Source organism: Amborella trichopoda, chromosome 10 (genome assembly GCF_054954075.1).
Source record: "Amborella trichopoda isolate Santa Cruz 75 chromosome 10, AtrichopodaSantaCruz75HAP2 v2.0, whole genome shotgun sequence".
Classification (NCBI taxonomy): Eukaryota; Viridiplantae; Streptophyta; class Magnoliopsida; order Amborellales; family Amborellaceae; genus Amborella; species Amborella trichopoda.
The window spans coordinates 32898347-32919566 of record NC_142345.1 but is presented as its reverse complement, the minus strand read 5'-3'; the positions used below and the strand labels follow the sequence as shown (position 1 = coordinate 32919566).

The 21220-nt window shown below is 35.5% G+C and overlaps 1 protein-coding gene across 1 annotated transcript; it reads right to left on the bottom strand.

Annotated features, from left to right (window-relative positions):
• Window positions 1-16931: 16931 nt before the first annotated feature.
• Window positions 16932-18698, bottom strand: LOC18446711 (metalloendoproteinase 2-MMP). Its single transcript, XM_006856821.4, has one exon. It carries the CDS (start codon window positions 18079-18081, stop codon window positions 17008-17010), a length of 1074 nt encoding a protein of 357 aa, XP_006856883.1. The 5' UTR covers window positions 18082-18698; the 3' UTR covers window positions 16932-17007.
• Between the last annotated feature and the right edge of the window lie 2522 nt (window positions 18699-21220).

Sequence of the window (21220 nt, the reverse complement as noted above, 5' to 3'; positions counted from 1 at the left end):
GTAGAAAATCTTTACTGTCTCACAACGTACGGGGTGAAAGTCAAGTTGATTAAGAAATTTCTTAATCCATATTGTCTCCTTGACCGCCAAACAACACGACACGTACTCTGCCTCCATGGTGGACAATTCCACCACATCATGTTTCTTTGATTTCCAAGAAATTGTACCCCCTCCAAGCATGAACACATGTCTAGATGTAAATTCCGCATCATCTAGATCCATGAGATAGCTTGCATCTGTATATTTGAATATCCAAGCAGCTAAAAGAAACATGGGACTATAGCCGCTCTCACTCAATTATTGCACATATAACATATACATTCTCAACATACTTATGCTTATATCATGAGGTGGCATAGCAAGTCTCATGCAATATGTAATTCAATGCCCATTGGTTTTCACAATATGCAAAATGCAAAACCTTCCTGAACCACAAAAGTTCAACACCATTAGTCGTCTTGGTAGTAAATTCATACAAACCATGTTATCTAATCAACATAACATGTGTCAATGACGCCTAGCAAAATGACCTTTCTACAATATTCATTATGGTTCAAGGTCTTAGGTAATCGAGGATTTTAAATAACTAGAAACATGGGTCAAAGTATATGGGTATTTAAGCATGATAGTTTTTCTCCCACATTTTTAAATACCTTGAAGATACAATGTTTTTCACTTTAATAAAAAAATTATATCTTGACTTGGTGTATATATATATATATATATATATATATATATCTATATATATATATGCATTCACAAGCACTAGTTATATAATAGTATAACAGTTTAAAATGATTTTCATAAAGGCTTAGTGGACCTGGCAAGACTATGTAGTTTTCTCAAAACCAAATTCATAGATTTAGGTTTTTCTCAAATCATCCAATTTTAATTTTAAAATACATGATTAGCCTTCATAAATCATTTTACCACATTCACTTTTAATTTCCTACCAAGTCAAGTTCATGGCCACAAAAACAAATCATAAATATCATCTTATAATTTTATCTAAAATAAAGCATAACTAAATAATGTCTATTAAAACCTTAATAAAATATTTCTTTTTTGGCAATATGGAGACTTTATCAATAGATCATTATCACATGCAACACATCATATTATAGACATTATTGGGAAGATGGTCACTAAGATTGAGTTCTATTAGAACACTCCATTCGTGCTTTACATATTTGAATGAGCCACACCCATCTTTCGTGTTTCATCATTAGGGCTCAAAACTCTTGATCAATTCACATCTCCATGTGTATTTACTACCTTAAGTAGCTCATACTCTAGCACAAGAATGCACTAAAACACAGGGTATTCAAAAATCGGCTCTTTCAAATTTGTTAGCACCCATCACTTAATGTTCATACACTCTATATATATTCATAGAACAATTAGCCAAAATATAACCAAAACATATTAAACATAAAATAAAAAGTTATTGAATCTTCTTTCCCTATACGACCTTACTATGTAATGTGAGATAGATTTCATACCTCAAAACCATGTAGTATGGTAGCTGGGCTTCTTGATTCATTGCTTTTATTTATTTGACAAGCTTTTGTGATCTTGGAAGCGCACGCAAATGATGGAGAATATATTAGTCATCGATTTTACATGTCACAAGTGTCCATCTCTTCGGCACTTAGATTCTCCCTGTCTCATACTATGAATAAATTCGCTTCTTCATCACATCATTTCAAATTTCACAAATTTGATTCTCTCACTGATCTTTAGTGTTTCTTTACTACGACCAAGTCTCTCTATGTATCTCTTCATCTTGAAGAAAACAAGATGCTTTTATAGGTATTGTATTTTTTCTTCTTTTAGTTATTCCTAAATTGAAAACTCTTCATATAGAGTGTCATATCTCGCCAACTCTGTATTATATCCCTCTAAAGTTTTACTATAATAAACTATACTCATAGTACACTATCAAAACTTTTTAAATGAGCCTTAAAAAAAAGTCTCTATAATTAGGAATCCAAATATGTGCATTATCATGCCACATCTTTTACTTTACTGTAGAATAGAACATGAGCATCCCATGATTAAAATATGATATCTCTCAATTCATAAAGAATTTATCTCCGAATCCTTTTGAGTATTAAAATAGACTAAAAAATATGAATAGTGCTCAATTCCATTCCTAAATCATACCATGTAGTAAGTCTTCATTTAAGTGACATTTACGTCACAATGCAATTTTCTCAACAGAAAATTAGGTTAAGCACACGTCTTAATAAAACATTTATTTTTTTTTAGAGAAATAAATAAGTGATATTCACATCACAAAGTAAATCATACTGTAGCATTCTAAGATGACCTCTATCTAGTAAATTGTATTTTCTCTCTACCCTCATGGAGTTTTTATTTCAAACCAATTTTGATTAAAAGTAGACACATAATAGTAACACATATGTTTCCACAAGCCTCATATCACTCTGTTAAGTAGGCTTGATAAATATAGCCATTTATGTCTCAATGAAGAACTTACCAAATTACAGAAATTTCAAAATGACCTCTCTTCAATCCAAAATTTTTATTCCTCTCTTCCCATAGATATTTCTCTCTCAAAAAATTTTTATTAGAAACTAGACTCAGAATGGAAGTCTAAAAACTTAGTGTGAGCCACAAAGCTTTCTATTAAGAATAGAAATAAAATTATGACTTCCAAGTCATGGAAGTAGTTTTCATTGGAGAAAACACGTGTGCACCTTCAATTGATCATATCTTTCAAAACACAAAGACTTTTTTGATGAAACATTTTTTGTTTGAATGTAGACTAATTTTATGAGTCGTAGTAAAATTTCAGTAAGAAATAAAACCATATGATTGGTGGGAAAAATCACAGAACTCAACGAACAGTTCCTGGATTTGCAGGGTCAGAACTAATACCCTTCATTGATAATTCTATAACTCTCAATTCCCTTAGGATCTCCTACTGAAATTTTGCAGGTATATCCTAATCTCAAATACACACAATACCATTGGAGTATGCAATTGAAAAATATATCTTTATCTTCTTAATATCACTTATCCAAAGGAGTCCATAATTCCCATTATGTAGAGTACCTTTCGACGTTTGAATATTCCAATAATTCTTTAACCGGGATGTATTGCTTGACTACAAAGGTTATTAGCTTTCTTATATCTCATTCACGAGCTTGATCTAAACTCAATAAAGAGAAAAAACAACTAATGGCATCAAGTATCAATAACTCTAATACCAATGAAAGAAAGATTAATACGATCTTGTCAAGGAATATATGTTTTTATTTTTCTTATTTTCACTCATTTTCTTTTCTTTTGGCAAAGATCACTTACAAGTAGTCTTATTACAATAACTCTTGCTGCAAAGAAAATTAAACTAAGAAATCCAAGATCTTAAAAACATTGATGCCATTAAACCAATTAGGTAGGGAAGCATACCCCTACCCGTTTTTTCAAATAGATTAGGAGTTAGCTTTTTGAAGGTATCATAGATGGTATCAATGGGATGGGAATTTTTAGATAGATTAGGAGTTAGCTTTTTTGAAAGTATTATAGATGGTATTAGTGGGATTGGAAACCACAACATGATAATTAAGTATGATGCTACTACCACCACATCCTAGCTTCACTAACAGCTACCCCCACTATGCCTAATGTGAAAATCTTGTACTACCATCCCTAAGTGATTTCTATGAAGCAACATTTCCATGCTACCTGCACCAATGATTTCGATGACCCAACCTTTGACAAGCATGGTTTGAGGAGTGATGGAGATTAAAGAACATGCGCCAAGATTTAGTTGAGATCACCCTTTCCTATGTCTCACATGGAAAAATGGCAATGCAGTTGTGACCCGATTGTTCTGGTGGAGCATTAGATGCAATATTTTCTTCCTAGTTTCACAATTTTAGCATATGTTCGAACGTCAGTTCCATTGCAGAAATCATTAATCAAATATCTTCAGTCGCCTAAGCATGATCTTTCAGATGTGCTATCCTTGATAAGCTTCAACTCCTCATCAATCTTTTTGGATAGCTCCTGTAGTCATATATCTTCTACGATATCCAAGATCTATATGTTTTGATGCCAATTGAGACACTTATTTTTTTAAAAGAATATCTAGAATGCGAGAGTCAAGATGACTCAAACGCTTGTGCTAAATATCAACTGTAGAATTCCTTTGAACAAATCCAGCAAACCGTGATGTATGTTAGAAGTGTACCACGAGTATTGGGTGTAGATATCCCACAGCCATGAGAGGCATGAGATGAACCGCCTAGACGAGTCTGAGTATCATGTCCTCGGCTACTTCCTCAACCATGACCACGAACTTGATTCCCATGACTGTGGCCACAAGAGGCAAAGGAAGCATTTCCCATGTTTTCATTTGGCGAAGAATGAATTGTTCTAACCGCTTCTCACGATTAAGAAGCATGTTTTAGAGAACTTCAGATGGTAGCTCAGGGCTTGTGGTAATTGATGTAATAAGAGAATCATAATTGATACCAAGACCATCCAATGCATAGAAAATAAGGTCTTTTTGTGAGACTGGTTATTGTGTGGTTGCCAACTCATCTGCAAGAGCTTTAATTTTCTCCATATACTCAGATATAATAACATTACATTTGCGAAGGTTCGAGAGTCCATGCCTAACCTGATACAATAGAGCATTAGTTTGAGAAGTAAACACTCATATATAATAAGAGAACATTTGCGAAGGTTAGAGAGTTCATGACTGACCTAATACAACCGAGCATTAGTTTGGGAAGTAAACGCCCTTTTTAGGGCCTGCCATGTATTACAAGCAATCGTGTACCCAACCACTTGAGCGAAGATGGTTGGAGTAAGAGTTGCACGAAATCTACTGAGGAGCAGTTGTTCTCTTTTCTTCCAAGCAAAATACTCAAGATTTAGAGAAAGCGTCTTTTCAGCCTATTCATTGACGCTTCCAATATACTCCTTTAGCGGAATGGAAGTTCCATCTACAAGGGAAACCGTATCAGTGTTGTAAAGTATTGGTAGCAACTGACTCATCTACATCAGATCGTCGTTATGATCTAGTATGATTGTGACTTGAGACAAATTAGGCAATATGCACACAAATGATGCAATAGCTTCAGTCTTGATACTACATGAGACTGTTTCTTATGTCATTCTAAATAACACATCAGAGATAACATGGCTTAGTTCGGTTTATGAGGGGTAAATAAAAGGTGTTGCTGGTAGAGAGAGAAATAACGTTGGGTCGTTGTAGAAAGAGGTTGGGTTATATCGTTGGGTTATTGAGAGAAATATAACAATGTGTATACAAACATAAAATGTATAATTTTTTGTCGTCCTTTATTATAATTGTATATTTGCATAGGGATAATGTCGTCTACACTAAATTTGTATTTGTATACAAACCATTTTAAGATTTCATTCCTTGTTAATGAGAATTGATCGAGATTGTTTCTCTCTCTAGACTGTTTCGCAGCTTTTCATCTTTTCTAAATCTAATAGGTTATCAGAGCGAGGCTCGAGTAAATATTCCTGTAAAGTTTGATAGATAAAAATCTTTTATCTTGTCTTCATTAATGCTGCTCAAGGAGTATTGATCTTTGAAGGTAAGTTTTCCCTTTGTTTATTTTAATTTTGATCTACCCACATATTTCTGACATCAAATCTCTCTCTTGTGAATGTCAGACGAGTTTTTTTTAATCGACCCATATCGTGCTTCTCTGCACTCCGCTCTTTAAAACCTTTGTCTTTTCCCTGTACTTGTCCCTTCAAAACTTTTGTCCTCAATCAATTTTGTCTTATTATCTCTCCTCCTACCTCATTTTTGTCTTCTTGCTACTTCCATATTGCTTCATCTTCTTTATGTCCTTCAAAGGAGTTGCAATCGACAATTATGTGGATCCCGCACCTTGATGACTCCATCATCATCTCTCGTTAAAGGTTTGGCCCTCAAATATCGTTTGATACGCATCGACTACTTTTGGAGAGTCGTCGACTCATTAAAAATGTTGGTTTCAATCTACTATCAAAGCTCAGAGTAACTTATTGTTTATTAAGAAAAAACTCATTTATGGAGTGCAAAAGTAATACAGAGAGTGTTACTATTTATGTGTGTCTTGATGGGAAGAACTACTGCTAGTGGTTTTTCCAAATGATACATTTTCTCATGGGACGTAAGTTATTGGGCTATATTGATGGTTATGTTCCCCAACCTAATGATGAGAATTGGTGTAGTGATTGACTTGTCATAGATAGCTCTATTGTGACATGGATTATGAACTCAGTTGAGCCCAAAATTGGGCGCAACCTCAAATATTAATCTAATGCCAAAGCAATGTGGGATTATTTACCAAAGATTTATTCTCAAGCAAACAATGACCGTCCAGTAGAGCATGAAGACATAACAAGGGGACTCATCAATTCAAGATTATTTTAATACTCTTGCAGGTATTTAGAATGAGATGGACTCGATGACAGAGTCCTCCACTGAAGCTATTACTAAAGCACGAAATCTGTTTCATTCATTTCACTTCCTTATGGGGTTGCAATTGAAGTTTGAACGCATGAGAGCATCAATCCTTCATCGTACTCCCACTCTACCATTATATGATTGTCTCTCAAATCTCCTTGCTGAAGAAACTCGCTTAAGATCTCTTGGGATTTGCAAATCCACATCACCAAGATGTCATTAATGTGGCCTTAGCCACGTCTAATTTCCCCAACAAAGATATCCATTTTGTCCAAGTGCAGTGTTTTATATGCAAACAAAGAGGCCACACAGCCAATCAATGCAAGAAGCGTATTTTTTTGCAATTATTTTAAGAAGCTCGGGATGTAATAATTGATTGTCGAAAATGCCATCAAGTACGTGGGAAGCCTCTTGTACCTCGTCAAACTCAATGGGGGTTGCAATTGCCTCCATTCCTAGCCCCACTAGCATGGAGGATGCCACTTCCAGTCATTATCATTCTACCTCCACATCTGTTACCCTTGTATCCATGCCAAATCTTTACTCTATTGACTCAATTACACTCTAACAACTTGCTCAGGTTTTAACTGCCATGAGTTTTTCAAGTAACTCAAATCCTTTATCAAACATTTGGATCATAGACTAACGAGCATCAAATCATTTGTCAGGACAACTTTTGCATTTATCCTCGATAAAACCCAATTCTGAAAATATGACTTATTTTACTGTTAATGGGCCTCCACTTTATGTTACCCACTCTGGTATTACCAGTGTCCCTGGTCCATCGAGTAACTTCGTAGTATTAAAAGATGTTGATCATATTCCCAACTTTCCTTTGAATTTAATATATGTTAGCCAATTAGTTGATAACAAGAGCCTTGTTTCATTTCCTAATAAAGGTTGTGTGGTGCATGATCTAGCAACATGGAAAGTAATTGGGAGAGGCACTAAGTAGGACCTGCTTTTTACAGTTAGTTTCAGTGAAGCTCTTTCCCATCTTTTTCAAGCTTTGTCAGTTCGTCATCTTTCCCCTTCTCCTCATGAAATAGGTCAATCAAATTCTCTTTGGTATGTTTGGCATTGTAGGTTAGGATACCCACAATATCAAAAAATGCTCTCTTTGAAACTTTGGGCTTTTACCTGCTGTCTTCTCTCATAGAAAATTTGATAAGAATATTGTTTGTGAGAGTTGCAAGTTGGCAAAACACTTGGCTCAATATTTTCCTCATAGCAATAATAAAAGTATCAATCATTTCTCTTTATTGCACTATGATGTTTGGGGTCGTGCTCCTGTTTCTTCAATTAGTGGATTTTCTTATTATGTGATATTTATAGATGATTTTTCTAAATATATTTGGATTTATTTTCTCAAACACAAGTTAAGTGTGTTTAACGTTTTGAAAGATTTCCATAATATTATAAAAAATCAATTTGAGAAAAACATTAACTTTTTTAGGTCTGATTCTGGGGGAGAGTATCTATCCAATGAATTTCAAGCATATCTTCGTAAAAATGACATTATTCAGCAATGTTCAGGTCCTCATACCGTGGAACATAATGGAATTATTGAAAAAAAACATTTTCATATTCTTGAACCACTTGTTCTCTTTTTATTATCTCACATTCCCCAAAGAACATTTGGGCAGAAGCGATATGTATTGTTGTCTATCTTGTTAATCTTCTTCCTACACCGATTTCTCACATTCCGATAGCTTTTTCAAACACCACCTGATTACTCACATTTACGTGTGTTTGGGTGCACATGCTTTGTGCTTTTATTATCTTCTACCTGTGATAAACTCTTACCTAAGTCTATCAAATGCATGTTTGTAGGTTATCCAACAAATAAAAAATGATGTCGTTGTTTTGATCCTTTTATTAATTATATTAGAATATCCTGACATGTTACATTTTTTAGCATATACTCTTCAACCAACACTGCTCACACCTTAATTCAACTACACATGGACCTGAGTTTTCTTTTTTTTCCTGGTTTCAATATTCCTCATTCTCATTACCATGAAAATCAGGGATTACCACATTCAATAACTAACTCTGATGAGCCATCGTTGTCAAGTATTGACCATGCATCACTTCTAGTTGTTGATCTTTCTACTGGCTGATCACCTTCGACAGTCACTTCAAAAGCGCCCTCCACCTGATCATCTTAATTTACTAGTGGTTAGCATATATCATACTTATTCTCCTGCAACCATTACTAATCCATTGTTTCATGAACCATCTTATTATTCTCATGCATCTAACCTCCAATGCTGGTATATAGCTATGAATGAGGAAATTGTAACTTTAGAGACAAATCACACTTGGGATTTGGTCCCGTTGCCCCAAAAAAAGCATGTAATGTGTAGTCAATGGGTTTATTCAGTCCAGTTACCAGCTGATGGTACTATTGATCAGCACAATGCCCGATTAGTTGCACAAGGTTATGCCCAGGAGCATGGCATCGATTATAAAGAAAATTTTGCTCCAGTTGTTAAGATAACGAATATTCGTACTTTTATTGCACTGGCATCTATTCATGAGTAGCCCATATGGCAGATGGATATCAAAAATGCATTCTTTATTGGCGAACCTCAAGAGGAAGTTTGCAGGTGTCAACCACCTGGGTTTGTTTCTCAAGATAGGTTATTGGTTTGTCGACTTCGTAAAACAATTTACGGTCTCAAACAAGCTCCCCGCACATAGTTTGAGCGTTTTCGGGCTATTATTCTTGCAACTGGATTCACTCCAAGTAAACATGAGCATTCCATGCTTATTCGTACCATAAAGTATGAAATTTACATTATTTTATTATATGTTGACGATATTCTTATCTCTGGTAATGATTTCACTTCCATTAAAGATGTGACGGTACGATTGCAAGAAGAATTTCAAATGAAAGATCTTGGAGAAGTATCTTATTTTTTTGGTCTTGAGATCTCTCACTCTAAACGTGGGATTTACATCCATCAACAAAAGTATGCACTTGATCTTGTTTTCAGTGCCCGATTGAATGATGTGAAGGTTGCTGATACACCCAAGGAACTCAATGTTAAACTTTCTACACATTTTGTAGGTCCTCTTTTTGAGCCTACGATGTATCGCAAACTAGTCGGCTCTCTCATCTATCTCACTATAACTCGCCCAGATAATGCATATGATGTCCATGTTGTGAGCCAATTTGTTTCAGATCTTGACGACCACATCTATTAGCAGTTCATCAAATTTTATGCTATGTTCGAGGTACTTCCATTCGTGAATTATTCTTTGACTCCACATCCTCTTTAGATCTCAGTGCATAGGCAGATGCAGATTGAGCAGGTAATCCAGACACTTGTCATTCTAGTACAGATATTATGTGTTTCTTGCGTCATCATTAATATCATGAAAGAACAAGAAACATGACATTGTTTCCAAGTCAAGCACTAAAGCTGAGTATCATGCTATATCCTCTGTTATTATTGAGATTGTTTGGATTCGTGCTCTTCTCAATGAGTTTGGTATCTCTATTTCAAATCCCACACCTTTTTATGCAGATAAGCAAAGTGCAATTAAAATTGCATCTAATATAATTTTTCATGAGCGAACAAAGCATATTAAAGTAGATTGTCATTATGTTTGTGATCGTTGCCTTGATGGTACGTTATCTCTCCCTTAACGGTAGATATTTTCATCAAATCTGTTACTCGGAGCCGCCATGATTTTCTAATGGACAAACTAATGATTTACTCATGTCCGCATCAGCTTGAAGGGAGTAATAATGTGTCTACAAAAATAAAATGTATACTTTTTAGTTGTCCTTTATTGTTATGGTATATTTGAGTGGGGATAATGTCATCTACACTAGATTTATATTTGTATGTAAACCATTTTAGAGTTTCATTCTTTGTTAATGAGAATTGATCGAGATTGTTTCTATCTAGACTGTTCCTCAGCTTTTCATCTTCTCTAAATCTAATGTTGGAGATGAAAGACGTTGGGTTATGAGAAGAAGTTCAACGCAATGTTATTATCTTGTGAAGCATCTGAAGTCTTCGGGTTTTACCTCAATAACGAAGCGAACCGAATACCGAAGTATACTCTTAATTTGTTACTTATTAGTGTTAATAAAAATTTAAAACTTTCAATATGCAAGTAAAAGGATGTAAACTTATGATGCCACGTATGGCAAGAAAATACAAAAAGGAAATGCCACCTTTTATACTTTGACACCGCGTCACCTACTTTGACAGGCTGAAGAAAAGTAAAAAGTGTATTAATAAAGGATTGATATTTTTTTGAAATTTGAAAGAACTATTTTAAATATTGTTCATTACTATGCTTGTAATTCTAAAGGCATTAAAAAAACAATTTAAAAATGATAGTACTAAAATAATATTTTAACAATTTTATTTATTATTAAATGTAGCAATAAATTTATATATGACTATTTTTTATTTTTTATAAAATTAAAAATATATAGGTATGTTTATTTTAGAATAAATAACTAAGAATCCAAATCTTCCTCCGAATCAGTCGAAGCACTGAATTGCTTCATTTTTTAGACCAAATCAAAGCATACTCTGAAGGGCGAGAGAGAGAGAGATATATATTTTGGTTTATTGTTTGAGTTATTGATTGTAGGACATGCAATAAGACGACAGTAAGAAAAAGCTCAAGAACTAAAACCCAAAGCTAAGGAATAGTGAATAAGACAAAAAAAACCAAAACCCAATAAACAAGATAAGCAAATAGGGACACAGAGAGAGAGAAATAAACCACTAGCAAAATAATGAAAGCTCTCAAGAGAGAGAGAGTAGCAAGGCCAAGGTCTATCGTTCTATGTATAACAATATGCAAGAGCAACTGGATAAGGATCCTTGACTGAGTAAATCAAGGATCTGATTACATACAATATTTACAATCAACTAAGATAAATCAAAGATAAAGGCTCTTTCTATTAAAAATTTGTGAGTAATTAATATTTGACTTATCTTGGTTTGCTGTAAATATTGACTGTAATCATATACATGATTTACACAATCAAGGATCCTTATCCAATTGCTCTTGTATACTATTATATATACCCTTGATATACCTCTCAATTAATTAAAGATAATTACAAAAATCTCTTCAGTTAAGATCACATAACCAAACAAAAAAGAAATCACAAAGAGATCAATAAATAAATAATGTAAGGGTTCCCTTCGAGGTGGATAAGCGTCCTGAAGATTTTGCTCAATAAATGAATAGTGTAAGGATCCTTATCTCGTTGCTTTTGTCAGATTCTCTTCGGGGACTTCTTCGATTTGGTGAGAAAAATGAAGCAATGTAAGGACCACAATTTTCTCCCAGTTCAATGACGCGCTAGGCGATGGAGGGTAAGTCAAGGGCCTAGCGCCGTTTGGACTATCGCCGACTGTGTAAGAAGGCCTAGCGCCATTTGGACTATCGCTGGCTGTGTAAGAAGGCCTAGCGCCATTTGGGCTAGCGTTGGCTATATAAGAAGACCCAACACCGACGGTGAAGTAAGGAAGGAAGAGCAACGCCACGTGCTTGAGGACTATCACCGGCTGTGTAAAAAGACCTACCGCCGACTATGTAGTGCCAGCTGTGTAAGAAGGCCTAACGCCGTCTGCGAAATGATAGCAAGACGCACCGCTGCAAGTGTTAATATAGACTGGGAGTTGACCACCGGGACTAATAGTGTAGGGTAATCCATGAGGACCTACCTCTTCTTTTTCTCTTTTTCTCCCCCTTCTCTTTTCCTCTCCCAGTGGCATCCTTTGCTTGCCACCTCACCTTCTCTCATGCCACTTGGAGGTGGCTTGTTGCCACCTCTCCTCCCCTTCTCTCACTACCCATTTAACCCCTCCACCACTCATAATCTCTCTCTCTCTCTCTCTCTCTCTCTCTCTCTCTCTCTCTCTCTCTCTAAGGCAAGTGAAGAACTAAGAAGGAGCTCCCCTTTTAGCTCACTATTAGAACAGCCACTTTAGGAGTTGAAGAAGGTTGTAGGAGAAGGTTTTGGAGGCACATTACACCCTAGGTAAGTGAATTTCTACGTTGTAGGCCTTTGCGTAAGGTTGACTATGATTTAAGAATGTGTGTGTGCATGCTATTAGTAGTATGAATGAAGTTATGTTCACTGTTATGTTGTGAATTTTCCAGCCAAGTGAATTGTAATTACATGACCACAATAAGCATTCAAATATGTCTTGTATTTCATAGAAAGTCTGTAACTTTGTGTTCTTAAGTATTCTTTTGGAAGTGGAAGGGTTATGGACCATTTGGGGTATAGTATTGTGACTAAGCTGTAAAATTTCAGGAAGATTTTATATTCTTGCCATCCACTTTTGACCTATTTAACAAAGTCCATTCGCCCTCAAACCATTGCCATTGGAAATATTTCTGAGTCTATTTCGATATTCATGTGTACGTCTTGTTCTGATTCATTATGTATGTAAAGCTATGCTTCGAAAATTGCCAGTAGGTCACTGTGGATAGTTTTGGTAAAAACACAAAACTGATGTCTCTGATGTCACAAGCTTTAACTAACCTAATAAGGTCCATTTTCTTCCAAACCACGACTATTTGAAAGATTTATGAGTAAACTTATATTCACATGTTTAGTACTTTTCAGAATTCTGCCTAATTTGAGAGTTATACGATTACTTGTGACAGTATCTCACTGTAGGCTGTTCTGCAAAAGCTCAGAACTGATACCTTTGTTGCTACGGGTTTTGACTGACCAAAAATGATCCGCTTTCTTTCAAAACAGCGCTTCTTAAAAGATATCTGCGTGTGTTTAGAATCACTTGTTAACCATGTTTTGAAATTCCTTCTGGTTTGGGAGATAGTGAACTAATTTTAAAGACATGTCACTGTCTTCACTACATAGCAGATTTCATATGAAATGTCTCCATTCTTTTGAACTTTTGAGAGGCCAAACAAGGTTCAATTACTTTCAAACTACCCCCATTTGAAATATGGGTGTGTCTAATGTAAAATTGGTTTTGGAACTGTCTTCAAATTCCATACGAATCAAAAGTTATAATCTTATTTACGACCAGAGGTCACGGCTTGAAATTGCAGTGGTAACACTTATTCTGTGATATGAACATTGTTATTTTGTGACTCGAATACTGTTATTCTGTGATATGGACATTGTTATTCTGTGAATCTGATACTGTTATTCTGTGATATAGACATTGTTATTCTGTGAATCTGATACTGTTATTCTGTGATATGGACATTGTTATTCTGTGAATCTGATACTGTTATTCTGTGATATGGACACTGTTATTCAGTGAATCTGATATTGTTAAAGATGTGATGTTATTACTGGCATTTTGTGAGACTGACATTGTCATCCTGTGATACTGACACTATCACTCTGTGATACTAATACTGTTATTATGTGATATTAATACGGCCATTATGTGACACTGATGTTGTCTGATTTTGCTATATGAATATTGTGATATGTGCCATGAACTCTACGCAATGGGTCCTCCATTGGTAGTGGACTTTATGATTCAGCCTTATGAATACTGATATCTAACCGCTACGCAATGGGTCCTTCATTGGTAGTGGGATATACTGTACCTCGACCCATATGATAGGGGTGGAGTCGAGAGATGATTGTAAGCAATAGGGTGGGTCGCGCCCCTCAAATTGTGATGGGCATTATGCATTGGGTCATCCAATGGTAATATAATGCCCTCTCGCCTGAAGGCACAAGAGAGGGTTGTGTCTTGCAAGGCCTTAGCCTATCAAAAGCCTCAAAGCACATTGGGGATTGTGTACATGAGTAAGGATATTACGAAGTAGATTTACCCACTTGTCATTATCCTCCCTCTTGAGTGAGGGTAGAAGTCCAAGTTCAGGATTGGCTTAGCCTGGCCGATGTGGCTTCCACTTCATGACTAAATAGATATGTTTGCCTGTTTTATTTAAGCATTCTGCATGAACATTTAACTGTAATTGTGATTGCTATATCAAGAACAAGTAGTATTCTGCAAACTGAATGTTACTCTCTTTATACATCAATGTATGAACTTTGATGTGAAATCTTATTTTGTGATGCCTATATAATTTCTGATGTGAAATCTTATTCTGTGATGCCTATATAATTCCAAATAATGCGTTACAAGAGGCATTATTTTCATGAATTGAATTTTTTTTTTTCTTTTGCACATTCATACACCTCGAGACTAAGATGATCAATTTGAGTGTTTTCTAGTATCAAAACAATCTTTTCTAATGGGTTTTCTAGTGCGCCTTACTTCAATTGAATAAGGTTGATATCTTATATAACTTTTTCCTAAATAAATAATGTTTATTCATTCCCCATTTCCACTGCTATAATAGGCTATCATGTGATGCATCAAAAAGCACAAGAAAAAGATCTAGTTTTGATTTTAATCCACCCGCTGCATATAGTTAAAATTGAGTGTGCTAATATTGCTAACAAGCATAAATAAGACATGAATTACTGGGTGAGAGGTTAGTATAAGGTTATGACCTTATACTATTCAAGAAAGGCGCTCTTCTAAATTTTGCTGGAAGATGTAGTTGCGGTGTCAAGAACCTTATAATGGCTTGAAAATTCATACTCAATTATTAAATTTAAAATTCTTTTTTTTTTTTTTTTAATATCTATATATCTCAAAGTCGAGATTACTAATTGAAAGGTTTTTCAACTTTGAAATAATCTTTTCTACTTGATATTTGAAGTACACCTTACTTCTATAGTATAAGGTTGCAACTTTATATGAACTTTTCCTTTTTCTTATCTATCAAAATTTGCCCTAATTTTAGGTATTCCAACTCATTAATGACCGTCCTTTAGATGAGATGTTTGCAAATAGATAAAAAATAAAAAATAAATAATTCATTTATTAAGTTTCTTTTTCTTAAACTTCCCAAAAAAAAAAAAAAATGATATATGTCCAACCGGCACTAAAGCAAAAGGAAGAAAAGTAAAGGGCACAGGAGGACAACATATGGAACACCTGCTGTTGGTGGGCCAAAACCTTAAACTATGTTGAAGGACCTGGACTTCTTCAATTTTCCCTAATTAATAATTATATAAGGATGGTACTCTAATGTTTTAAAATAGGGTGCGGTTTGTATAAAGCTGAGGCTCTAAACAATCAAATTAGAGCCCCACCTTCAAATAAAGTCGAAAAATGTGGTTTCTATACTGGAAATTTTTTATTAGCCTTAAAATATATTTTCATCTTTAATTATAAAATTTAAAACTTCCAAAATAGTGTATATCGAGCAGATCTATGAAAACTTGAATAACTTAAAAATTGACAGTCCAAAAACACCTTACAAGATGCACTATTTCCAAAACTTGAAATACATTTTTTTCTCAAGTCCATGTATTTTGATGTTGAGATGATCAATTTGAGAATATTTGGGCATCACAACAACCTCTTCTAGTGGAATATTTGAGGTAGGCTCTAATTTGATTGTTTAGAGCCTAGGCTCTATATAAACTTTTCCTTTTAAAATATGGGTGGGGTTTCTACCAGTCAGCTGACTCATCTATACACATGCGTCTCCCTCCAAAATTCATCTTAAAGATAGGTCGAGGTGATCATAAATTCCAGAAATAAAAAGAAAACTTTAAAATTCAAATTATATTTTGTTTTTTGATTTTTTAGACTATTTATCCTATATTTTGGTCTGGAGCACTTAGTTTAACGTCGATCCTAAAGATAGATATTCGTAGTTATGCATTACTCACATAAAACCTTTCCTTTAAATCCAAACTGGGAGGAAGGAAATTATTGAAAACAAGGAAAATATTTATATCAGACCTATGATTATTATATTTATAAACCATTTATTAATGACTATTTTGCGATCTGTTGTATCGCCGCACTTGTGGAACTTAATACATAATTAGAAGTGAAAAGAGATCTTGCATTGATTTCAGGCGTCCGAACCGCTAAAGTAAAGCCTAGACAGCACCCTTAAGAAGAAACTTAATCGATCAGCATTGTTTATTGGATAATGGTTTGATAGGGCTGCAGCCCTATCAAAATAACTAGAGTCCCACCTTATAACGCATTGAAATGTTTGTGAAAAAATTAAGATTTAAAGTTCTAAACATGGTGTATATTGCAATAAATTATTTAGGTTATCTTTTTCTCCTTAAAAATAAATGTTTATAGATATATAATATTTGTATTACTTTTTTAGTTTCAAATTTTATTTTTAATTTTGAAAATTAACTTTAGAGCCAGCATAGATATTTTGCTTTGCAATCGAGATTTGAGGCGAGGCTTTATTTTAGAAAACCGAGGCCTTATAAAAACTTAATTGTTTGTTACCATTCGAAATCAAGAGTAACTAGAAACATCATATCAAGCACCAGTGTTGCAAGATTATTCAGACATTTTTTAAAAATAAATAATAAAAAGATAAATGTATCTAACGAGGTCCAAAATTTCTCTAACTACTACTATTTCAAATGAACGAGAGAAAAAATTTTAAATAAATGAAAAATAATCAAATGTGTGTACACCAAAACGAAGACTTATTTACGAGATCAATAATAACGCGCCAAGAACAAGCCCACCTGCCCGAGCCCACACTGAGCCCAGGCTCGAGCCACCCGCACCATTCTGCTTGTTCCCCGCACCATTCTGCTCGTTCTCCTGCGTCACCGGAGACGAAGCGGTGCTTCCGGCGTTTGAATTCGCTCCATACAGCTCCTGAATCCCCATGATATCGTCGGTGGCCAGCTCCACCCTCCTTGTCCCTGTCGTGATCGTCGGGAACATGATCGCCGCCTCGTCGGAAGAGTGCCCCAGCCCCAAGACATGGCCAATTTCATGCACTGCCACGGACTCCAAATCGATCCCCAATCTCGAATTGCCGCTCACAACCCACAACTCCGCTGCGTCGAGGTGGAGCCGGCCATCCGGCGGCGAGAATGCATGAGCCAGTGTCCCCAGCGCCCCATCGAACGGCTCCCCGTCCCCATGATCACCACCAAAAAAAGCAATCCGTATATCAGCTGTCGAGTAAGAGGTAGACTCAGTGAATGACAGTGTGGTTGCAGCAGCCCATCGAGCGAAGGCTCGCGCAAACACAGCGCGCGCCGCCGTATCATCACTGGTCGAGAACGTCCCTGGCCTGATCGCATACGTCAAATTTCGTTTCCAGACCGGCCACCGAGGATTTCCAGGAAAGAAAGTGTACCGCATCACCGAGGAGAGGCCACGGGAGCGCATCATCGTCGTCGTGCCATTGACAACATCCGGGACGCCACAGCGCGGGGACATCATCTGCCGGACAGTGCCGGAATCAAGCGAGCCGGTGGCATTGAGCCTGAAGTTTTGCTGGTAGGTTTTGATCGCCGATTCGAGAGAGTCATCGAAATCGTCGGTGAAATTCAGATTCTGGGGGATGTAGCCGAAGGTGTGGAGGTACTGTTTGATGGCGGTGAGGCCGGGGACGTGCTCCCCTTTGTGACAACCGGAGAGGTTGTAGAAGCTGGACCAGGCGGAGCCTGAGAGGTTGAAGTTGAGGGACGGGTGGGCGTGGCCGGAAATCGTGAAAATTCCGGCCAAAACTACCATAAAAGCGGCCACCTGGTGACCGAGATTCATTTTTGTGATCGGAATCAGCCTGATTTTTGAGCCACAGAAGGAATTGAAGATTGAGGATGATATAAGGAGAATTTGGGTTCTTTTGGAGCTTTTGTCTATTTAGGCTGGCCACAGGCGGCTGCCCGCTTTGACCAGGTGCAGCCACGTTGACCTCGTAAGGGGAGAAAGAAATAGCGTGCTACCGTAAGAGCACACTGTGAGTTTACATCCTCAGTGTAAGTGTTTTTACTTGGGATAATTATTTTTGGGGATCTACTTACTATTACCAGATTATTATTTAAAAATAAGATTCGTACATCTTAAAACTTAAATTTGACCATGGGAAAGGGATGACTATGGAAAATGGAATGGTTTCATGTCAATTAACTTTTCATAAGAGTGAACTTATTTATTTATTTATTTTGAGACTCATAATCAAGGAGAGGTCAGTAGCCAGTTGAAGTGGTTCTATCCCATAAATTTGGGATCCGCAAAGTACTCTTAGAATGAGTTTCATCCAAGGTTTAAAATCATCGGTAAGGGACCAAGAAAATCGATCTGGATCGGTGGTGTACCCAAGTGAACGGGCCAATAAGAAATTAAATAATATTACATAACAAAAAAATGAAACTATTAAAAAAAAACGAGAATAGTTTTCTAATAAAACCGGTCAGTTCCCATTTCTTGATATTTTTGTGGAACAACACTAGTCCTACCATTTCCTAATATAAACTGGCTAATTCCGGTCCGATTTGTTGGATATGGTGATATCCAAAATCACTCACATAAAAAAAATCCTATATTATATAGGATTGAGATTAACATTGATAAGTTTCCTAAATGAAATAAAAATCCAAAAAGCTTAAGATTATATCTCTTATTTTTTGAGCTATATGTAACATCTACGTGAAGTTTTTTATTTAGTATGGACTTCTAAGTTTACATATATGGGATGAAAGATGAAAAAATACATGTGTTATATTTGGATAACCATATAGGAAAGGTGGTTTCCTCTAAAAAAAGAAGCAGGCCTCTTGTGTATGAGAGGCAAGGCCTCCTATTAGAGAGAAGAGATGTACCTATGGAGGGAAACACCATAAGAGGCAAGGCCTCCCATTAGAGAGAATATATCTTCTTATGGAGAGAAACACCACAATGTGCTTTTGTAGATTAAGAGAAATACCTGAATGTGCCTCCTGTAGAATAAGAAAAATACCACCATGTACCCCTTATAGATTGAGAGTGCCTCATGTAGAGCAACACCATCATATGCCTCCTGTAGATTGCATCCTGCAGATTAAGAGACTGGTTTCTTGTAGATAAGCGAAACGATTTCCGTATAGATTTTGGGTGGTTCTCCTGAAGATTGAGAGTGTCTCCTATAGAGTTAGAGAAACACCATGATATGCTTTTTGTAGATTAAAAGACTGGTTTCTTGTAGAGAAGCGAAACGGTTCGCATGAAGATTTTGGGTCGTTTAGAAAGTCTCGGTTGCTTTTAAAAGTCTCTTTCTAAACAAGGTTTAGCTGTGAAATAGATATGGGTCTATTATTGGACAGTAATTTAGCTGTAGAATAGATATGAGAGACTGACGAGTCGTGCCGATCGGGAGAGCAGGTCTAAAAGGATTTGATCAATTGGGTTTTGTCGATGGTTAAAGGGGTAACCCAATAACTTTCATTAGTATGGAGGATTTCAGTTTGTCGTGCCCATGGATACAACTCTCTTGGTTGAACCACTTAAATCTTTGTGTTCTTATGGCATTTGTATTTCATATTTTATTTGTCGTATTATGGCTCGTCCTCACTCTTATTTTATTTTTAGCTGGATAGGTAAATGATCTTAGTGGGATCCGACTTTTGAGATTCACATTTTTCATATCTAAGAGGTTCTTAAATCTTAACGCGGTTGGCCATTTGTTCCGAACTTTATGCTAAGGAGTGCATGGAGTAAACGATCGCTCAGGAGTATGGAATCCTTGTACAAACGACAACTTGGATGTATTTAAAAACAATTTGTTGGATGCGTTGCACATGTAACCTATAAAATAACCCTAATAAAAAATAATCAATCTAAGGTTAAATTGTATAAATCGACAACCCTAAAATTGATTTTGAAAAGTGGCTTTTCCCATGTATTTCCCCTAAAATCTAAACGCACAACTAGTTAATAAATAATATTGATTATATCATATATTCTAGACCTCGGCACATTATTCTCCATATTTGAAGAGAAACATCATGGAATGAGTTCAAGGTATGGTGGGTCACCAACCGTGGTTGATGAAAAGCTGAAAGTTATGTTCCCAACTAAATAATGGAACACGCTTTTTATGACAATGATGTAAACGTGTTTTAATTTTCAAGGTTTGAAAAGAAAAATAATGGAAATTGATTCCAGGGTGAAACGCCATTTCCTTGAATTTGAACCACACAAGGAAGGTAACGTGCATGTACCTCAACAATGCAAGCATTGGTCAAGCAAAGATTCAAAGGTTCTAGAAAAGTTACAATTGATATAAATAAATAAATAAATACATATATATATATATATATATATATATATATATATATATAAATTATTGTGTTTTCATAATGGGTGTGGTTTCTATAAGGTTGCAACAATTTTTTTTTTTTTTTTGACAAATATATAAGGTTACAACCTTAAACAATCCAATTAAGGTGCACCACCAAATTCTATCATAACATGTAATTTTAGGGTAAAAAATTCTTAGGATTTTCTGAAAATATATTTTCATATCTAATTATAAATTTTAAAACTCCAAAAAAAGGTTAAAATCAAGTAGATCTATAAACATATGGAAATCTTGAAAATGGATGGTCTAGATAATGTGTTGTAAGATACATTCTTTTTTTGGGCTGAAAATCTTTTTCTTTTTCATATTCATACATCTCGATGTCGAGATGATCAATTAGATTGCTTTTCAATATTAAAACAACCTTTTCCGATGGATTTTTGAGGTGCATCTTTAATTCTACATTTTAATATTGCAACCTTATGTAAACTTTTTTTCCTTTTATAATTTAAAAATAGCCTCATATATTTTATATATTATATTCAAAGCCCTTTTAATAGAATAATGTGTATTCTAGAAAGGACACTAGAGTTCTTATATTTAAACAGGGGAAAGGTCCTCTTT

Coding starts and splice junctions, on each gene's coding strand:
- LOC18446711 (XM_006856821.4), bottom strand. CDS start 18,081: ATGAATCTCGGTCACCAGGTGGCCGCTTTTATGGTAGTTTTGGCCGGA.